The 20,450-nt window shown below is 44.7% G+C and overlaps 1 protein-coding gene across 6 annotated transcripts in view; it reads left to right on the top strand.

Moving 5' to 3' along the window:
* The first annotated feature begins 617 nt into the window (after positions 1-617).
* Positions 618-20,450, top strand: part of MAX (MYC associated transcriptional regulator X) — a 25,266-nt gene continuing 5,433 nt past the window's right edge. For 2 of the 6 annotated variants that reach the window (XR_004077336.2, XR_004077337.2), the window contains exons 1-3: positions 621-875; positions 1,613-1,639; positions 9,244-9,351. Coding sequence is in view for 4 of the 6 variants with exons in the window: in XM_031033840.2 (XP_030889700.1) it covers positions 840-875; positions 1,613-1,639; positions 9,244-9,351 (171 nt within the window). In the remaining 2 variants the exon portion in view is untranslated. Of the gene's footprint in view, positions 876-1,612; positions 1,640-9,243; positions 9,352-20,450 lie in introns of all 6 variants that reach the window. The other 4 variants (XM_031033840.2, XM_006738615.3, XM_081830378.1 and 1 more) reach the window with 4 other exon arrangements.

Consider the following 20,450-nt stretch of genomic DNA (forward strand, 5'->3'; position numbering starts at 1 on the left):
CCGGTCATCCTGCCAGTCCTGTAACACCACTTAACACCTGCCATTGACTCCTCCCCACTGCCAGATCCCAAAGGTTCGCGTGGGCATTCGGAACCGCGCCCCCTAGTCCGCCGCAGCAGGATTCCCCCCTCCCCAAGAGGGTCACGCCCCAGGGCGCAATGCAGGGCGACTCAGGCATCAAAAAAACAAAGTAAAACCAGTCGCACCAAGGAGAGGCAGCGTTATTTAGGCAGCCGGCTACTCCCCCAGAGCCTCCACCCTGTCCCCTGGGCCCCGCGCCGGGCGCTCAGACGGTGCCGGGCTCCAGGCGACCCAGCTCCCTCCACGTGTCCTGTCTTCCCAGCAGCCTCCTCTCCAGCCTCGGGAAGAAAACCTCCTGACAACTCGCGGTCTGCGGACTACAACTCCCAGCAGGCACCGCGCCGCTTCGCTCTCCACCCCCTCCACAGGACACGCAGACGCTCTGGGCTCCGTCAACAGACAGGACTGGCGACGACCGTGTGCAGTTCCTTATGGGATTTGTAGTTTTTCTGGAGCCAGCTGGGCCGTCAGTCAAAGGGACGACAACTACAAGTCTCAGCGGCCCCAGCGTGACGGACCCGGTCACGTGGCAGGGGGCCGACCGGGCGTGCGTGCCGCCGTTGATCCGGTGCGGCAGTGAGGAGGTGGTTCTCGCCCGTGTTGTGTGTGTGTGTGAGTGAGTGAGAGAGCGAGTGAGTGAGTGAGTGAGTGTGTGTGTGGGGGGACTCGGCTTGTTGTTGTCGGTGACTTCCCCCTCCCCTCCACCCCTCCCCCCTTCCCCGCCGCCGCTGCAGTGGCCGCTCCCTGGGCCGTAGGAAATGAGCGATAACGATGACATCGAGGTGGAGAGCGACGTGAGTCCCGGGGCTTCTTCCTTCCCGTGCGGGTTGTCAGGCGGGGACAGCGGCCGGGGCTCTCTGCGGGGCGACGGCGGCAGGGGGCCGGGCAGCCGCCGCCTCCTTCCCTTTCTCCCCCCCCCCACCCCCCGGCTGGGACCGCCTCCGTCGCGCTCCCGGCTCGCTCACCTCCGGGCTCCTAGCCGGAGCGGCCTTCTGGGACTGGAGGTGGGGTGGAGACACGCGGCCTTTAGGACCCCCACCTCCCCCGGTGGAGGAAGGTGCTGCGGCCTCCGGCTCCCACCCTATCCCGCTCAGGATCCAGGGGACTGGGACGGGGTGCGCCCGGGATCCCATTGTCCGGATCCCGGGGAAGGGGACGACGCTCAGGACCTGCCCCCTCGGTCTGCTATCACCCTCTTCCCGTGACCCGCGGATCCTGGGGGGTTGAGGGAGGGCGGAGAGGGGGTGGGAGTGCCCAGATGCCCCGAGCTGGGTGTGAGGGGAGGAGACAGTGCTCTGAACCCCCTCCGGCCAGAGTCGGATCCCGGAAGGAGGGGCGGCGCTCGGGACCCCCCTGCCCCGCTACCGGATCCCGCTGGGGGGAAGGGGGCGTGGGGTGGGGAGGGAGGGAGGGGGGTCGGGCTGACTCCCCACCCGCCGCTTCCTCCGCCGCCGGCATTTTCTTTCTTATTATTGAATGTGAAGTGTAAAAATAACTTCTATATTTTCTATTTTTTTCTCTCTTATTCCAGGAAGAGCAACCGAGGTTTCAATCTGCGGTACGTCTCCTACTCTCCATTTCATTTTCATTTCCGTTCAGTTCTAGTTCTTATTGGGGTCAGAGAGAAAAAGAGATTGTTCTATTATTTTTAGTACTGTAGTAAACTCTCCTGTTAACCGCTAAGGTGAGGCGGGGCCTTGTTTGGGGTTCTAGGTGGGGGGCGGGTTTGCAAATCTCATTCTAGACTCTCAGGTGATAAGTTTCAGTGACTGTAGGTGAGTGAAAGGTGTTGTTTGCAAAGAAATGAATCGTTCTGTAGTTTCCAGGTGGGGGATCTAGCTGTCACTATGTAAGTGTAAAATGAGAAATATAATTCTGAAGTAAACTGTTATTTCGGGGCAAAGTAGTCAGATTTACTTTGAAACAAGCAGGCTCTAAACCATATATGCATAGTTGTGTGAAGCTGAAGCCACATGCAAAAAATCATCTTTAACCAAAAGTTAGGTGGTCATGTGACTGCTGTAGACCTGTAGAATCTAGCACAACCTGGTATTATTCTAATGCAGAAATTAGAAATGTAGGGGAACCAAAGGTTGAATATGAAAAGTGTCACAAACAGCTTATTCTGGTCTGCCTATTTGAGTTGAAGGAGAGGTATAAAGAAAATAGAAAAATGTTGAGGAGAAGTGGCATCGCAGAGATAGATTTGCTAAAAGGTGGTGGCTGAGACCATTCAATGTTATTGGTAATTTCTCAGGATTTTGATATTAATGTTCTCAGTAGATGGTTCTGTGGATTTAGATAGACACTAATCTCGTGCCTTTCCAGTCTGGGACAGGACTGTGGGTGTTCCTTGAATAGATTGGAGAAAGAAAAAAAGAATAGACACAAAATAAATCAGAGTCAGAGGAAGAGAAGTACATCAGAGTGTCTAACATTTGACAGATGGGAACAGTACGAAGTTTATAGAATGGGGGTCAAAAATTCAGATGCCTCTGGGGGGCCCAGGCAGTAAGATCGTCAGGAATAAAGTGAAGAGCAGAGGTGAGGACTGGGTTCTGGATTGCACATGTCTCTTCTGAAAAGACAGCCACCAAACTCCAGTGGGTTGTTGTTATGTGGGAGTAAGGGCTCACTGTTGCCAGATCTTCCTATTTTTAAAGAAAGTTTAGAAATCCAGATTTTTGTGTTATTTTTCTGATTTTTGAAATGATGTGTGGGACAACCAAGTTGTTTCGGGAACTTGTTAGAATATGCAGGATGCCACTTTGATACCTTTGATAAAAGCAAGTCCTCGTCCTGTACCTGCTCTTCATTAGAGCAAGCAAGGTTTCTGCAGGTTGTCCAAGCAGATAAGCATTAAGAAAAAATGTTGTTTATTGAGAGCTGATATTTTCTGTAAAATCTGGAGTATGCAGTTCCAGAGGGTTTTAAAAATTATCCCTGGGTAATAGTCACTAAAAAGAGTTTGTTGTGTTTTATTTTTCCTTGAAATATTGTCAGACACTTACCTTTACGCATGTATATGGAAATTCAGTTCTTTTTTCTAGTCACTACGACCCTTAATAATGTGACCGTGGAGTTTCATGTTTGGGATCCAGTCTATTTAAAACACTTTTTCCCCCCCCAAGTCTCCAGTTATAAAATGTGCCCCAGGGCTTGATCAGGGTTGGAGGATAGGGATTGGTCAGGCCTCCTTTGCAGAATTATTATTTGACTTGGAATTACATTGGCTTTCCAGTGAGAGAAAGTTTTCTTTGTGAAAATTTGGCTTACAGTTCTTGAAAGCTTTATGCTTTTCAAAATATCCATCCACATGGGTATTGATGTAAATAGCTTTATTAAATTATTAAAATGTTCCCACTCTCCTAGAATGCTAATGTCATTGTTTTTTCTAGATATTTTTAGTTTGGTGTGAAGGTGCCTAGGATTTTTCTCTTTGATTTTGGGAGGTGGGCAGTGGGAGTGGATTTGACCCTCTATTTTTAATTTGACACATCTACTTGCTGAAACTTTTAAATATTATCTGGCACAAAATAATCACAATAGCATGGAGAGAAGAAGCAACAGATAAATTTTATAGCCTATCAAACAGTTACCGTGAACAAGTAGGGTAAAAAGGATTTCGGGTTTTTTTCTCCATGAATACACCAGTTTATTTCCTGCTATTTAGTATAGATAATAAATATATTTTTTAAAATTTGTTGGAAACTATTCTTAAGCTTGTATTAGTTCAGAAAAGGCTGTGGACTGTGAACAACCAAAGATTTAGGGCTATAGAAAACCTTGTAAAAAGTTACTTGGAAAAGGTTCTGTGGGTCCCGATGGAAAAAGAGGCCCTCATTTATGTTTTATAATGTCACTACAGTAGGCGCAGCCTTGCTGTGTGGGAAACATAAGATTCTCAGCAAGGACAGTTAGGAAGTGAGGCTAACTATAACAGAAAGTGAAACTGATTGACGAATATTGTTTTCTGTTGCCTCAGTGCAAACGGAAAACATCTTCTTTAGTGACCAATAAGCTTTGTTGAAGGAAATAATCCCAAACAATATTTTTATTACTAAATTTTATACACCTCACAATTCCATTGATGCTATCTTACTATTTTTTGGAGGGAAGAGGTTACGTTTTAAAGATATTTTCTGGGACAGGTATGTTTCACACAAAGTGATCCTTTGCTTTTGTTTCTGTTTGGGAAATTCCTTTTGGGAATAGTGAAAGTATATGAGAAATGTAGGGTCAGTGTGTTAGGAGGGAAACCAAAGCCTTTTTCAGCATCTTACCCTCCATTATCAGCTGAATGTGTTGCAGTTACAGTACATATTAGGGAGTGTAAAAACAGATTTGTGCAGTTTCACTTGTCGACCTTCCTCATATGAAATATTTTTAACTTCTCAGCGCTCTTTGCTTCTTTAGGAATTGTAATCTGTTTAGGGGCGCCTGGGTGGCTCAGATGGTTAAGCATCTGCCTTCGGCTCAGGTCATGATCCCAGAGTCCTGGGATCGAGCCCCGCATCAGGCTCCCTGCTCAGTGCAGAGTCTGCTTCTCCCTCTCCCTCTGCCATTCCCTCCACTTGTGCTGTCTGGCTCTGTCTCTCTCTCTGTCAAATAAATAAATAAAATCTTTTTTAAAAAGGGTGGGGGAGAATTGTAATCTATTTAGAAGGGAATGAGCTTGGTCGCCTTTGAGATTGGAATTTACTCAGGAAACGACTGTCTGTTTTACCTGGAATTCGTTGCGTCTCAGAAGTGCTGCACGCTGCATGTACTTTGTGTGTGCTTCAGAATGTCGACAGTGATACAGAAATGCCAGTATTGCTTCCTAAATATGCCTGTTTGTTAGAGGAAAAGGTGATCTTACGTTTTAAAGTTCTTTTTCAAGATGCCCGTAATGGGGAAATAGTTGATCATGGAATCCAGCGTGGTTTTCAATTAAAATTTCATGACCAAGGCATTTTTACTCTCTTAAATGGCTATAGTTTGACAGCATATTTGGATCATAGCATTTCCAAGTTCTTTCAGGCACCAAATGATACTAAATAAATAAATAAATAAGCCTCAAAAACACATGTATTTAGTAGGTGTTAGAAATACCTAGCAGGCAGGCAGCTTCCAGCAGGACAGGTGTTGGAAAGTTGAAATTTACATCTTTTAAGGACCTTCATGAGTTTCTCATCCTAGCTGCCTGTTACTTGGTGTTGTAATTTTCATGTTGCTTAGGTTGCTTAGAAATCCAGCTTTATTTATCCTATCTGCTTGCCATCAGAAGAAAGGAATAGGTCTTTTCTGATGAGAATTTTGAACTTGTGTATTTTCCGTGTTTGTGTTTAATAAAAACAGCTTATTAATAATAAGCAACACTCTCCTCTAAAATGCAATCTTTGAAATTCTTTAAAACAGTGTTTAGTGGGCAACTCCAATTCAGCATAGGCTGAGCATTTTTTATATGGAAATCAAGAAGATTCTCCCTATAGATGGGGTTAGATGTCAAGTAGCCTGAAAGAAATAGCACTGTTCTGGAGAACCTTGTGCATCCTTGAATAATGGAGCATTTATTTCCCCATGCTATTTGCCTACCTAGAACTTGCAGGAAATGAGACTGCTAACTGATGTAATGCCTTGAATGAAGATGCATTCTCTATGCAGTAAGTTGGAAGGAAATAATTTAAAGAGATTCCCCTCAATTTTGAACAGCTTGAATGACCTCCTGCAACTTCTTGGCTAACAAAATAATGTTTACTTTCAACATATAACAACACTTAAGATACAAGTCGCTTGTTAGTGTCAGAGGTGGACAAATTGTAGGTGAAGATTTGTATTCTGGCTGCCAGTGGAAAGTTTGGTGGAAATAAAATTGAGAGGCTGAGTAAAAACCTTGGCAGAGACGTCAAAGCTGGAAGCGATTTGGTGCTGGAGTTCCTGTTGAGCATCTGTGAGCCACTCTTGAGTATCACACAGCCCTTTAGGATTTCTGTTAGCTTGGGATGCCCTGAAGGAAGGGTTTTTTGGCAGAAACTGCAAATTGAGTGAAGTTGAAGGGTAGCAGCATCCAGCCACTGCTCCTATAGGATGTAAGGAGGGAGGTATTTGGGGGCCTGCTTTTGTTTGGTACCACTTGTTTTCATTATCAAACATCTTTCTCAGTACAGGTGACAGAGAACTGGCTAATTTCTGAGTTGAGCTTTATTTGTTTTAAGACATACAGTTCTTTGACCCTTCCCCCATGCCCCTCCCCCTTTTTTTAAACTAGTTTTGAGTTTGTGGGAGGATCTCAGATGCTTTACACTGGAAGTCTTTACCCTGTGTTTGATTCTCAACTCTGAAATCTTGGCCCTTTCGAAAAGGGTTGCCAGCAAGTGAAGACCGTTAACAAAGCAGTGATAAGCCTGGCAACTGGCCCTCCATTTGGATGATTTGGATTGGGGGACAGAGGAGCATTATTATCAGGCTGGATGGATCTCTGTGGTTTGGAAATGTTTCCTGAACAGAATTCTCAGCTTTGTGCAAAGGTTTTTCATCTGCTCTTTCAAGCCACTAGAGGTATCATTTAGTATAGAGTTGCCTGGAGTTAGGCATGTTAGTTCTACATATTTTTAACTTGCTCTTTCAAATGAGGCCTAGGGAGGAGAAATACATCATTGCCATTGTCTCTGAGAGCTTTGAAATTGAGTCTGGTTAAGAGTAGCAGCTTGGGGATGGACATGGCAGCAGGGATTGGTCTAAGATTCTACTCTTCTGCTAGTTAAATTGGGCCTGGAACCACCACAGAAATTCCATCCACTACTTCGAGAACAACAGTCCCCAGCCCAGGCTTTCTACCAGGCAGTGGACTGCTGCCTTTCCTTGTTGAGCCAACTTCTCGAACTTGGCTGGCTCCCCAGATGAGAAGCCAAGATTTGTGCTGATGGTCCCCGGCCAAGTTCACTTAACAATCCTCTAACCAAAAGACTTGTCCGTTTGAGTCCTTTCAGGGCTCAGTGAATGGGAAGGGGGTAGTGCATTGTGGGGATGATTTGGGTGTCAGATTATTCCTAGCTCCACCCCTCTAGTGCAGGCCTGAGTGAAACCAAGTCCAGCTTGATTCTAACCTTTTGAGATTTGCAGGACTCTCCCAGAAAGAAAACAGACAATTAGGATTTTATTTGTATCAACAAGAGGAATTGTGGGTAACTCTGCTGTCCCTGCTTCTGTGCACAGCTTTTAAGCCGGGAGGAGGGCCAGGAATCAGGGTGATTTAGTAGACAGGAGGATCTTGGGCTGTTGCTGGAGACCAAAGCTGGGCAATTAATATGCATATAAATAAACCATCCTCGGAGTATGTAGCAAACGATGGAGAGGCAGGTAGATGCCAAATGCCATCTCCACCTTCTCAGTGCTTTAGGTATAGTCCAGGTAAGAGCTCAGCCCACCTTACCTATGTAGGTGACTAGAGGGGACAGTAAGTTAGGAAAGGACTAGGTCCTTAAGTATGGTTAATTCCTTCAAGTTATTTCATACTGCTGTTAAAAGGCGTCAGCTGTGTGATAACAGCGTATGTCCCTCTAGCCTCAGGTTATATCTGGTTTCCAAACCTGGTCGTTCCCTCAGTTTTCCCATAAATTCCATGCGTCGCTGAGTTCAGCAAACACTTTACCATGAATTCAGACTTAGCAAGATTAGGAGGGTTTTAGAAGTGCCCAGGCATCTGCCCTCAAAATGAGTTGTTATGCTATATAGAATCATGGCCTCGATGGGAACCAGGTGTCCAGTTCACCAGAGCTGTAGGTGAGGTGTTGTGCTTGAGAGACCAGGAGGTGACTTCAGTTACTACAGCTGCTCCCAGTCGCCTCTTCCTCTCTAATGTCTCAGACTTAGGATTAGATAAGAGAATTTCAAGTCCTTTCATTCCCACAACTCTTGTCTTTATAAATTTTTGTCTGTACATCTTGTCTAGTTCAAGGATTCATTTGAGGCATTCTTGTGCTGAGCCAAGTTATTTACTCTTGTTGCTTCATATCTAAAATTCCTGGTGCTCAGGGTAGGTTAAAGCTATCCGAGCTTTCCCTATACAGACTTGCTCTCTGGGTTAGCTCAGTGCGACCTTGTGTATTCAGGGTAAATTCTCAGAGTATATTATTTTCCGTAATTCCCAAAGTGTGGATGTGTAAAAGTTCTTGCTTTAGACTAAGTTAAGCATCTGTGTTCCATTTGGAGGGAATGCCCTTTTTTTAGGGACCTGCGGAAGCTCTCTTGCAGTGCTCTCCAGCACTCTCTTTTGCCTGAAGCCATAGTATTTTGCCATTGCCAGTCTTCATCCCTCTCCAGCTGATAGTTCTTTGTGATGCTAAGCAGGACAGGATAAAGACTTTGGTCCATGGGTATTTAGATACTGCCAAATAAACTTGACCTGCCACAGGTGCCTGAGGAAATTTATTCAGAGCATGTGGGTGTCAGATGATATGCTGTCTAAGAACAACCTTTCTGGCTCAGTGTGTGTGAGGGGAAGCCCTTGGCAGGATAGCACCATGGATCCACTTTAAAAAACAGGAACTCAGAATGTGGTTGGTGTCTTTATCAGCTCTGTCATAATCTCAGATTCATGGCATCTGTGCTTTCTAGAGGTTTTAGTTCCTATTGTAGAATTTGGTGAGCAGGTCTTAAATTAGTTCCTTTTAGCAAGCTGGAGACCAGACTCATGGTGATGGGTTTCACATGGAAAGAAATACTGCACCAGTGACCTTACTCCTTTCCTGGGCACCCACCATGGGGAATCTCTTACAGTGGGGGTGATCACATTTTATAAAGGGGCCCCCTAGAGCTTTTCCCTGGTCACTTCCCAACCATGGACTGGCGGCTGTTCTGTCATATAAGTAAGCTGTGGGGGAAGACTGATGTTGCAGGAGAGTTACACTTTGTCCCCGTGAATAACTTTTATCTTACTTATGCATGAGCTGGATGCATCGAGCTACTTTGGATGTTCCTGTCGCAAGCCTTGCTCACCCCTTTCTCCCCCTTCAGCAGATCCTAATTCTGGAGACTCCTAACTGCCCACCTCGACAAATCCTTCCCAGCCCAATCGCCAGGGACAGCGCTGACAGCATATACTTCCAGGCTATTCCCCACCCACCTATACCAAGCAGAAGGAATGACATTGCTAATGTGCTCTTTCTCCCATTCTTCTAGGCTGACAAACGGGCTCATCATAATGCACTGGAACGAAAACGTAGGGACCACATCAAAGACAGCTTTCACAGTTTGCGGGACTCTGTCCCATCACTCCAAGGAGAGAAGGTGAGTTTATTGAGAAAGCTGATGGCCACCGCTTACTTGAAACTTGCTGGGGGGCTTACCAGGGCACTCACCTGTCTGGAAAGAAATGGAAGCAGAGAGATATTCCAGTTATGTGATTTCCTTCATTGTTGATTCTTTGGGGTATCATTACACACCTACTCTGTTCTTAACAAATAATGACAGATGGGATGGAGCTGCTTATAAGACATTAGTAGGAGTCATCCTTTAAAATTAGAATTAATTATAATAAATTACTCATTCAAGAAATGATTATAACTCCACAGTACAGAGAATAGCCCATAGAAGTTTGGGATGACCCGAAGGATTTCTGAAGTCAGTGATTCCCTAGACCTCCATGAGAATTTCTTTCGTATGGTTCAAAGTTAGTACTTATTTTAAATGAGACTTCTCAGGGAAGGTATGTGAACCAACCTGGACACCAGCGATCTTCCAGTTCCAACAGCTGTTATTTCAAGGCATACAAAGAGCATTTTAAGCTTTGGGACAAAAGACTTAAGGAAAGATACATGTTCATGAAATGGAGGGAAAAAAATAACAGGTCTTCTGCTTCCCTCCACCCCACTGATGGCCTTCCAGAAACTAATGTTTTCCCTGGAGAGGTAGGCACCAGCTGTTTCTACATTTGAAAAACAAAGTTGGAAGCTTTGAGTAAAAAGCCTATGGGTTAGGGTCACTTCTTGGAATTTGGAGAAAACATCTATTTGCACAGTTATATCCTTAACACAGAATGTAGTCAGCTGCTCTCCGCAGCAGTTCAGTGATATGAATGGCAGACTGGGAAGAGGACCTGTGCTTTTTTGTTCAGTGGTCCAGTGTTTTAAAAAGCAGCTATCTTAAGAAAAACCATTGCTTTCAGGTACGCTTTGAATGACTCTCCTGATTAGCTCTGTGGCTGGGGGTCCTGAGTTTGTTTGGTTATCCAGAGTCAAATTTAGAACCATTATAGTTTCAGTTTGTTTATACTGCCGCTCTGGTCAATCATGTGCTTTATACCTTATCTAAGGTGTGGCTTTCTATGTGGCTGAAGCATGGAGTAGGTCTGACCTTCATGAAAAAGGCAAAACAGGCCATGTGAATACCTAGTATTGCAAAACCAGAATTTGCCATGGGTTAGGCCTACTTAGTGTTGACTTGGTTTTGTGGCCTTGAACTAAGGTGCTTACCTAGAATAACAACATTCCTGGGCACAACACTCTCAGAGCAGCACAGAAAATCTTTATGATGGAGAGACAGACTCATCCTTTTAGTCAGAGGATACATGTGCAAAGGATTATTTATCTCTTGTGCTTGTCTGAACTGTTGACAGTGCTTATTCATATGCCGTGGTATCAGAACGGCTTTGGTGAGCTAAATGGACAGAGCTCCCTTAAGTCTCACAGCTAACCAGGAGTGGCACCAAGGCAGTGTTTCCCAAGAGGTGGCCTGTGGCTCACTCCCTTCAGATTCACTACTGACTGCCATTCTGGAGGCAGGCCTGGGGATTTAGGCATTCTTAAGTTTGAGAACCCTTTGGGAGAAGCTGGTCATAGGAGCTCAACTATACCTTTTTCTTTGTCCAGCGTGTTTTGCATTGCTGTAACATTCTTCTTTAAGTCCTTAAAATCACAGTATCCTGAATCCCGTTATCTCTTTTCTTCAAGAAAGTTGACACTTTAAATTTGGTAGCCTTACAAACTGAATAGTTTGTCATTCGTTGTGGCCTATTCATTCAGTCACTCCATTCATCAAATGTTTATTGAGGGTCTTCTGCATGCTAGGAACTGTTCTAGATACTAGGGAAACAGCAGGGAGCAAAACACACAAGCAGAGGCTCTTATTCTGGTGAGAAAAAGATAGAAAGTGAGCTAATAATGTAAAAAATTGTAGTATGTCAGGTAAGTGCTATGGAGAAAATTAAACAGGGAAGGAAGGGTTGCAGTTTTGTTGTTTTTTTTTTTAAGAGTTTATTATTTATTTGAGACACAGAGATAGTTTATTTGAGACACAGAGATAGTACCAGCAGGGGGAGAGGCAGGCAGAGGGAGAGGGAGAAGCAGGCTCCCCCCTGAGCCAGGAGCCCGACATGGGGCTCGATCCCAGGACCCCGGGATCAAGACCTGAGCCAAAGGCAGATGCTTAACTGACTGAGCCACCCAGGCGCCCCAAGGGTTGCAGTTTTCAGTAGGGCAGACAAGAAAACTCACTGGCAAGGCAACATTTGAACAAAGGTTTGAAGGAAGTGAAAGGAAGAACCAGGTATCTGTCTGGTGGTAAGCATTCCAGGCCGAGGGAAGGCAAGTGTAATAGCCCAAAGGCAGGAACCTGGGAGCATTGCTGGGCCTGTCAAGAACAGAGGCCAGGGTGGCTGGGGTGGAATGAGTGAAGGGACTGTGGCAGAAAATGAGGTCAGAGAAGTAGCAAGGCTAGGGGAGAGGAGTGGAGTGGTGGAGGGGCCAGGTTATGTGGAGCCCATTAACAAAACCCTAGTGTGGGAATTGACCAGGTACCTTTCTGATCTCAGAATCCTGTTCTGTGTTATAATCCAGATATTTCACACTAAGCATGAGTAAAGTCACCCTGAGCCCCTTCCCACCTGAATTCCACCATCTGCATGATTTTCCTTGTCTGCCAGCATTGTTTCACAGATGCTGGGGGAGTCTAACAGAAAGAATACTTTGTCTCTCAGTCTAACCAGTGCTCACTAAATGTTGTAATTTTTTACAATTATGGTATTTGAACCAAAGGAGATTGGCTAATTCTTGATTTGTATTGCAGTAATTAAGGTTGCAACATTATGTAAATAATTGTGAGTTTGCGGGAGCTCAGATCCAATTCTTGCAGGAAAGGCCTCCAGTCTCTTTTGATTTGGGCATCTTTTAAGTTCCAGGTGACTTCTCACTTAATATTTGAATCACCTATCATACGTGTCCTAAGCTTTTTGATTTTTAAAGCAAAACCAATCCTGGGTGAATTGGATCCTAACCAAGAGTGAGGGATACTTGTATTAAAAAAAAAAAAATAGCTTTAAATGTAAGGCCCAGACTCTATCCTCTGTTTTCTTTATTTTTATTATAACATAAACGTTACAAAAAGTGGTCACCTTTTGCGTAAGTAAAAAAAAACAAAAATCCGTAATAACCAACATCTCTGTTGCAACATAGAAGTAAGTACAACGGTTCTGTGAGGTTTTATAGTAATAGAATTGGACATTTGCTATTACCGCTGTTCCTGCCATCATTACTGTAACATAGATGAGGAAGCAAGCTTGAGATCATGATCCCCATCTGTAGCTGGACAGGGACTAGAACTCAGGACTGCCGATTGCCAAGGTCAAGCTTTCTCCCACACTGGAGGGGTAAACAACTTGAAGATATTTGAAGAAATCTTGCTTCAATATTTATATCTTTATATTGGGAGCTCCCCTTAGGTAGAGCTAGTAATCTTGGCTCTATGTCATACTGGGGCTATTATTACTAGAATACTCTCTCCTGAAGTGGCATATGTAGGTGACACTAAAGTACAGACAGTTGAGGATCATTTAAAGTCTGTAAATTTTTCTGAGTCCACATAGCTTCTCTGAGAAATAGACCATTATAGTTGGGCGGTCCATTTGGGTTTTGCCATAGGTCCCAGGGTTAGCAAGTATACTCTTGAACTCTATCTCTTGACTCTCTTATTTCTGACGTAGTTCTTCCACTGGACATCCCATGGAGAAAGATGGGATGGAAATAGAACCATCAGCCAGTCAACCAGAGAAAGGGAGTAAGGGCAAGAACAACTGTTCTAAGGGTGCCTGGATAGCTCAGTTGGTTAAGCATCTGCCTTCAGCTTAGGTCATGATCCCGGGTTCCTGGGATCGAGTCCCATGTCGGGCTCCCTGTTCAGCAGGGAGCCTTCCTCTCCCTCTCCTTCTGCCGCTCCCCCTGCTTGTTCTCTCTCTCTTTCTCTCAAATAAATAAATAACATCTTCAGAAAAAAAAAAACTGTTCTACAAGAAGACATTACTTTTTTTTTTTAACAGAATTAGTGTTTGTGTTAAGGGTGCTAGGTTGGGTACTAGGGAGTGTTGCCCAATGGCTTGCTGGCACTGAGCTCATCCTGTTTAGTCGGGTTCAAGACCTGGTGACCAGCCCATCAGTTTGCCTTCACATGGAGATGTAATTCTGCCCTCTGCTCCGTAAGTTAGCCACAGCATCCAATCTCACTGTCTCCTTAGCATCGTTGACTTTAGTGATAAAAGGTTCTATTGCAACATTGCCATTTGTAGCTGTACAGTGGTTTAGAGAAAGTTCTCATTTTTTAAGTCTCTTCCTAAGTGCCTGTTTATCTTAATAGTTAATTGCTCTTCTCAGGCAGTTGTGCTATGGATTTCTCCTTTTTGGACAGAGCTGTGTTAAAAAGAGATAACATAGGGGTGCCTGGGTGGCTCAGTCGGTTAAGCAGTTAAGTCATGATGCCAAGGCCCTGGGATTGAGCCCCACATCGGGCTCCCTGCTCGGCAGGGAGCCTGCTTCTCCCTCTCCCTCTGCCTGCTGCGCCCCCCTCCCCGGCTTGTGTGCGCGCTCTCTTTCTCTCTCTCTCTCGAATAAATAAAATGTTTTTTAAAAATTTTTTTAAATAATAAAAAGAGATCATATAACCTAAGATGAAAATAAAGAAAACCAGGGTTTCTTCTAGTGAGCATTAAGTTCAGAATTCCTTCCTTTGGGGTAAGAACATGAGTGCACTGCCCCAGTCAGCTCCTACTAACGACTCTGGCACGTGGCTGTGGAGAGCCACCAGAGGAAAGCGTGGGCTTACTCAGTCCTTGAACAAAACAGCAACAGCCAACATGGTTGTGTGCACCTGCTTAATTAGGACCCAAGGCCCATGTGAGTGCTGTAGAGGTTTAAAAGGTATAATAGACAGTTCTCCTCTTGAGGGTCTTGTTCTCTTGTTGGGAGAGAGGATTATACTTACCACTTAGCAATAATAAGATGACGTGCTGAGCATTAAATAAGAGGTTAAAATACTGAGCTAATCGCTTTCGTTTCCATTAAAGCCTGCTTTTCTTAACATGTTAAGGTGTTGATACCAAATAGCTCCCTTATACCAGGGAACCTGACGATTCTTATAGCTCAGGGTCAGTCTCCTGTTAAGCTCACTCAGCACTATGACTGGGGCACTTAACCCAGTTGTAATGGTACATATGTTTGTGCGGTTACTTGGTGACTGTCTGCCTGTCGGCTATATGCACCGTAAGAAGTACCGTGAAGGCAGGGAAAACATCTTCTGTTCCTATTTTTTCCCTCCGTGCCTGGCACACAGTAGGCTGCATGACTATTTATTCACTGAAGGCTGGAAGCCCCCAGCCACCAGGCCACGTTAATACTGGCAGAGGCTCATCCTCGTGGGCACCTTTTAAGGCATGCCGTTCGTTCAGCAGCACTGTTTCTGTGTCATGTAGGGGCTGTTGAAGGGATTATCTTTTAAATAAAATGTAAGCCACAGCCCTAACCATTTCACCTCCTTACTCATTAAGGTTGTTTCCTAGCCAGACTCCAACCTGGGCAGTTATTTTCTTCAAAATTAATTTTTCAACGAGGCACCTGGATGGCGCAGTCAGTTAAGTGTTCAACTCTTGGTTTTGGCTCAGGTCATGATCTCAGGGCTGTGGGATCGAGCCCTGTGTTGGGCTCCATGCTCACTGCGGAGTCTGCTTGAGATTCCCTCTCCCATCTCTGCCTCTCCCACTCATGCATGCACGTGTCTGCGCGCTCTCTCTCTCTCTCTGAAAATAAATAAATCTTTAAAAAGAATTAATTTTTTCAAAAATTTAATTTTCTACCTTAAATTTGTTGTCCATAGTTGCCGAAGTTTCCATTGAGCCCTGGGCTCAGCAACTGTAAATGTACTGATCTATTAAATTCTTTGTAAACTGTATTTATGTGCTACTGAAAACCCTCCCAAGGCTTTTCAGTGCCCATCAAGGTAAAGACTGGCATTCTGTGTTCTCTAAATAAGGTACCCACCTTGCCTTCCTGCTTTTTTCTCCTCCTTCCCTTACTGTGGAGGGGTGTATGCTCTCCTCTGTTTCCCCAAGAATGTCATTTATCAGAGTTCTTCCTCTTCTCAAGGTCTGACTTCAGCCTTAACCACCCAGAGGACATCAGTGTTTCACAGTAAAGAGACCCACGCACGAGGGCCCCCCAGCCTGTGCACTCTTTCCTGCTGGAGCGCCTCCATGTTTCTCCCTGCCTGGGCCTCCCCTGCCAGTCTGTGTCTCCCTGACTGCCTTCAAGGCTCATATCAAGCAGTTCACCACCCAGAGAACCCCGCAGTATTGCTCTCCCATCAGCCCCAGCGGGCATGGACTTCATGGGGCCTCTCCTGTGTGTCCCTTCCCTCTCTGACAGTCTTATCACCTGAGGGGTGTACTCCTTGAGGGCAGAAGCCTTGTCCCATTCTTCTGGAAGTCTCTGCAGTGCAGAGCAGGGGAGGGCTCACTCCTGTGGAGAGGACTAGAGAGCCAGGAGGCTGTTGTAACGTTTTTCCAGATTGAGATTTGGAAGGATACTGGATTGTTTCCTAGGCCTTCCTAGGAAGCATTTCTTTTTCTTTTTTCCCTGTAGCAAAATTGCAAAAATTTTAGGAAAATGGGAAGAAGAAAACAGTACCCCCTTTCTCTAACACAACTATAACCTTTCCTTTATTCTAAGATTCTGAGACAAGTGTTGCCCTGTACATGCTTAATGTGAGCCACGAATGCATCTTAAATTTTCTAGTTGACATAGTAAAAAAATAACAGATGAAGTTAATTCTAATAATATATTTTATTTAACCTAATATGCAAAAATAAGTATGACTTCAACGAAATCCCCTGTATCTTATACTTAATAGCACAGCTTAACTCAGTCTAGTCACATTTCAAGTGCTTATTAGCCATTTGGACAACAGTGCAATTCAGACATCGCTCCCCACTCCACGCCCCATGTTAATATGACTGAAATTGGGTGCCGTCTTACAGTGGGTGTCAAAAGAAATTTGCCTTTTTTTTCCTCCCCCAAAAAGCTGCTGTTGCTAAATTCATGGAATAATGGATGGAATCTAAGAAGCAAGGAAATGATAGTGTTATCAATCTGTATATTCCCTTCTGGTTTCTTTGTATACATGCTTTACATGGGTGAAATGTTATAGCTTCTTGTTATCACAGATGATGTTTTTTGCCCAACTGATAGAGTGTTCATATTCAGTCATTAGGCATGTTTCTATTGGCCAGTTACATTGTTCCCCGGTTTTTAATTATGTAAGAAATGTAGTGATGACCATCTTGGTGTAGATGACAGTTTCCATCGAATAGATTCCTAGAAGTTGGATTGCTGGGTCTAGCAGTAAGAACATCTGGTTTTTGCTGTGTGTTGCCAGAATGCTTTCCAAGAGGATTGTTTTCATGTCTTTATTCTTTCATTTCTTATTTGTTAAAGCAAATGCTAAAGACTAGTCTTTTTTTAAAAATCAGTTAATTAACATATAGTGTATTATTAGTTTCGGAGATAGAGTTCAGTGATTCATCAGTTGCAAATAACACCCAGTGCTCATTACATCAAGTGCCCTCCTTAATGCCCATCACCCAGGTACCTCATCCCCCCACCCACCTCCCCTCCAGCAACCCTCAGTTTGTTTCCTATAGTTACCTCCCCTCCAGCAACCCTCAGTTTGTTTCTTATAGTTATAAGTCTCTTACGGTTTGTCCCTCCCTGATTTCGTCTTATTTTATTTTTCCCTCCCTTCCTCTATGATCCTCTGTTTTGTTTCCTAAATTTCCACGTATGAGTGAAATCATATGATATTTGTAAAGACTAGTCTTGACAGTGTTTTAAGAGTTCCAGTTTTACCATTCTGGAATTTTTTTGGAGAGGGGGATCTAATTTAGTAGGCAAAAGGTAGTAATTAATTTTGTATTTTATTACTTGTGAGATTAAATCCTTTTCCACATGTTTATTTACCAGTTGTATGTCCTCTTTGGGGAACTGTGTGCCTCTGTCCTTCATGAATAAGTGTCACACCTTCATTTCAAACTACCTAGGGCACACAAAAAAAGAATACAAGGTTTGAAACATGATTTGTGTTGACCCTTAAACAAATGTCTGACACCTGGCTTTAAGCCCCTTAAAGGGCATGATGACTACCTTCCTGTAGTAACCAATAAAATGGTCCTTCAGGCTGTAGAGGGCCTGCCAGCAGGAAGCTTTGAGGGTCCAAGTGGCTGGGCTGGCTCTGGCCTTCACAGCCTTCCAGCCTCCCTTATGGGCATTGATTGGGGGTTCCAGTTTGGAATGAATTACTTTAATGTAGACCCAGATTTATTGTGCAAATTCTTGAATTTTTATTTTAAGAAGATGGCTTATTCAAATGGGAATGTATGTCGGCTTTGCCCTTTCTCATTACCTTAATATGTATAAAAGCTTGTGCAGGTTTCAGAAAATAATGGTTTTATGTTTCCTTAAAATATGTAGTGCAAATCAGATGTCAGTTAGTGAGGCAGGCAGTAGTTCTATTTTCATTCCCCAGAATATGGCGTTTTGGTTCTTGCGGGAACAAGGCAGTGGTAACGTCAGCTTGGTAGGATCTGGTTTTGACAGTGAAGAGGAAAAGTGAAATATGGCCAAGTTGATTACTTCTCGAGTCTGGGTTAGGACCCTAGCGAACAGCAGTGGTGTTCCTAACATGAACATTCTAGCACTATTCTTCTCTTCCTTACCTCTCTCCACCTGCTTTCTAAAACAACATGGGTTTTTACACAAATCCAGATTACTATAATAAGATTTACATCTCCGGAAACGTGTGGAACTCTTGCCTTAGATAAAAAATTTTGAGATCTATCTTAAGTGGGATTTAGTAACCTTGGATTTCATCCTAACATCAGTTAACCACTTCAAGATTCAGTTGGGGCCTTAAAAAGGTTCTAATTAGAATCCAGCTCTCGGGTTTCGGTCCTTTTGTGAACTATGTCGTCATTTCTTGCTGCAGCACATGAGGTGGGTGCCCTGTGTTCCCGAGTACAGTTCCATTCAAGTGGGTGCCTCTGGAGGCTGGGTTGGCCCTTGCCTCTGTCTCCTTGTTGCTGTGGGCAGGGATCCACCCCGCAAGGAGCGGTGGCACGAGCCCAAGTCGGGACAGGAACGTGCTGGGTACCTCAGCCACACCACCCCGTGGCTTCTGCTGTGTCCATCTTGGTCGTGCCCTTGTTAGGTAATGAAGCCAGCAGCACTGTGGGGAGCCGGTGTCTCCCCTCCCCGGGGGCCAGGGTCAGTCTGTTCTCCCATGCTATCTTGTATCCTCAGGCTTTTTCTGTTTGCTGCTTCTCTGCTGGAAGCCTGTTTGGTTTTCACCTGTCTTTAAAAGAAAGAGAGAAACAGTCTTCCTTCAATGGCTGCTATTATGACAAGCTACCTTTTTCTCATTGCTCACTTTTTCAACCTAATGCTAAAAATAGCCTTCAGCTTCAACTCATCCCTATGCTCATTACCTGTACGAGGATGATTTACCTAAACTCTGACTACCCCAAGGAAACCATCCTCACCTGGGTCTTCATTGACATGTTGTAGACGAATCCCATGACCCTTTCATTGTCCTTTCCCTCCTGCTCAGACTCTCCTATGACAACACTGTCGGCATTTCTGTGGATCTTTTCCACAGCTTCCTCTGTTCTCCCTAAGTAGAGGTGTCCTGGAGGGCCTGGGTTCAAATCCTGACTCCACTACCTGCTGGTAAGCCAGTTAGAGCTCTGTGCTTCAGTTTCCTCATTTATAAAACAGGGGAAATAATACAGCAGAAGGTTGTATGAAGATACCTGGTGTTTAATAAGCCCCCAGTAAGTGTTTGCTGCCGTCACTATCCTCATGCTCATTTATATTGCCACAATGCGGCCATGGCTTTGGAACAGGACCTGGGCAAGGCTGTCCGGGGAACTTCCGCGCAGCTCCCAGAGGTGGGGCAGGAGCCTGAAGAGCCACTTGCATTAGCTCACACTGCTCCGTAAGAGGCCCGGTACCTCTTTGTCCCTTCAGCCACAGTGTGTGCTGTCTCAGGGCTGTGTCGGTTTCTTCTCAGAAAGGCAGACTCAGAATTCATGCCTTCTGATTGTAAAACCAGCAGGAAAAAATTATCTGGGTCCTTACTAGGTATCCAAAGGCAACAGTTCATCTGTGGACACACTGACTTACCAAGTTCTATCTGCTGAGACACACACACACACACATGACTCCGCCAACAGTGCATTTCAGAAAACAGAAACCGAAAGCTCAGGGCCATTCCATAGTCCATGCCATAAAGCCGGGGGCCACTCCACAGTCCGAACCATAAAGCCCAAGGTTCTTGTCTGTTTCTTGTTTACTGTTCACATAGCAGAAACTCCTAAAGGCACAGAAGGGCCTGCCCACACCTTAATCCTGTGGCTGGGCACATGATCTCATGGTTTGGAAAGCCAGGAAGAGGGGACTTTAGATGTCTAGCGTTTTCTAGTTTCAACAGTTTGCTTCCAGCCCCGCCCCTCACCCGCCGGGACTAGACATGCATGTAAATTTGGAGGAATTCTGTATTTTGTGCTTTAAATTTTTTTCTTGTTGGATTTTACTTGGTGAGTACTCTGGTTAGGGGAAAATAAAGTTAATTGAACCATTCTTTTGGACTTGGTAAGGGGTGGCCTGGGATGCTTGTGCTCTCAGCAGGGGATGGAGGAAGGGCTGTGCTTACCTTTTTGGAGGCCTTGTGCTGGCTTTCATACCAGTGCAGCCTTCTTTGGGGACCTCTGTGTTCTGAGCATCTGTGCATTTGATCTTCATCTGAAAACTGCCCTGAAATGGAAACTTCCATCACTCGCAGGATCTTTTTCCCTCTTTGGTTTGTTGTGCTGTGCTTACTGCTCACTTTCACTTCATGGTTTCATGTCTGACTATGTGAAGAAGAATCTAGTAGCACATGGGCTGCTACTCACTGTGGTCATTCATTAAGAACAGTCCTCACTGAATTCTCAATCGCAGGAAACAAACTGAGGGTTGCTGGAGTGGGGGGTGGGGTGGGAGGGATGGGGTGACTGGGTGATAGACACTGGGGAGGGT

The sequence above is a fragment of the Leptonychotes weddellii genome, chromosome 9, assembly GCF_054177405.1.
Source record: "Leptonychotes weddellii isolate Sample4059 chromosome 9, ASM5417740v2, whole genome shotgun sequence".
NCBI lineage: Eukaryota > Metazoa > Chordata > Mammalia > Carnivora > Phocidae > Leptonychotes > Leptonychotes weddellii.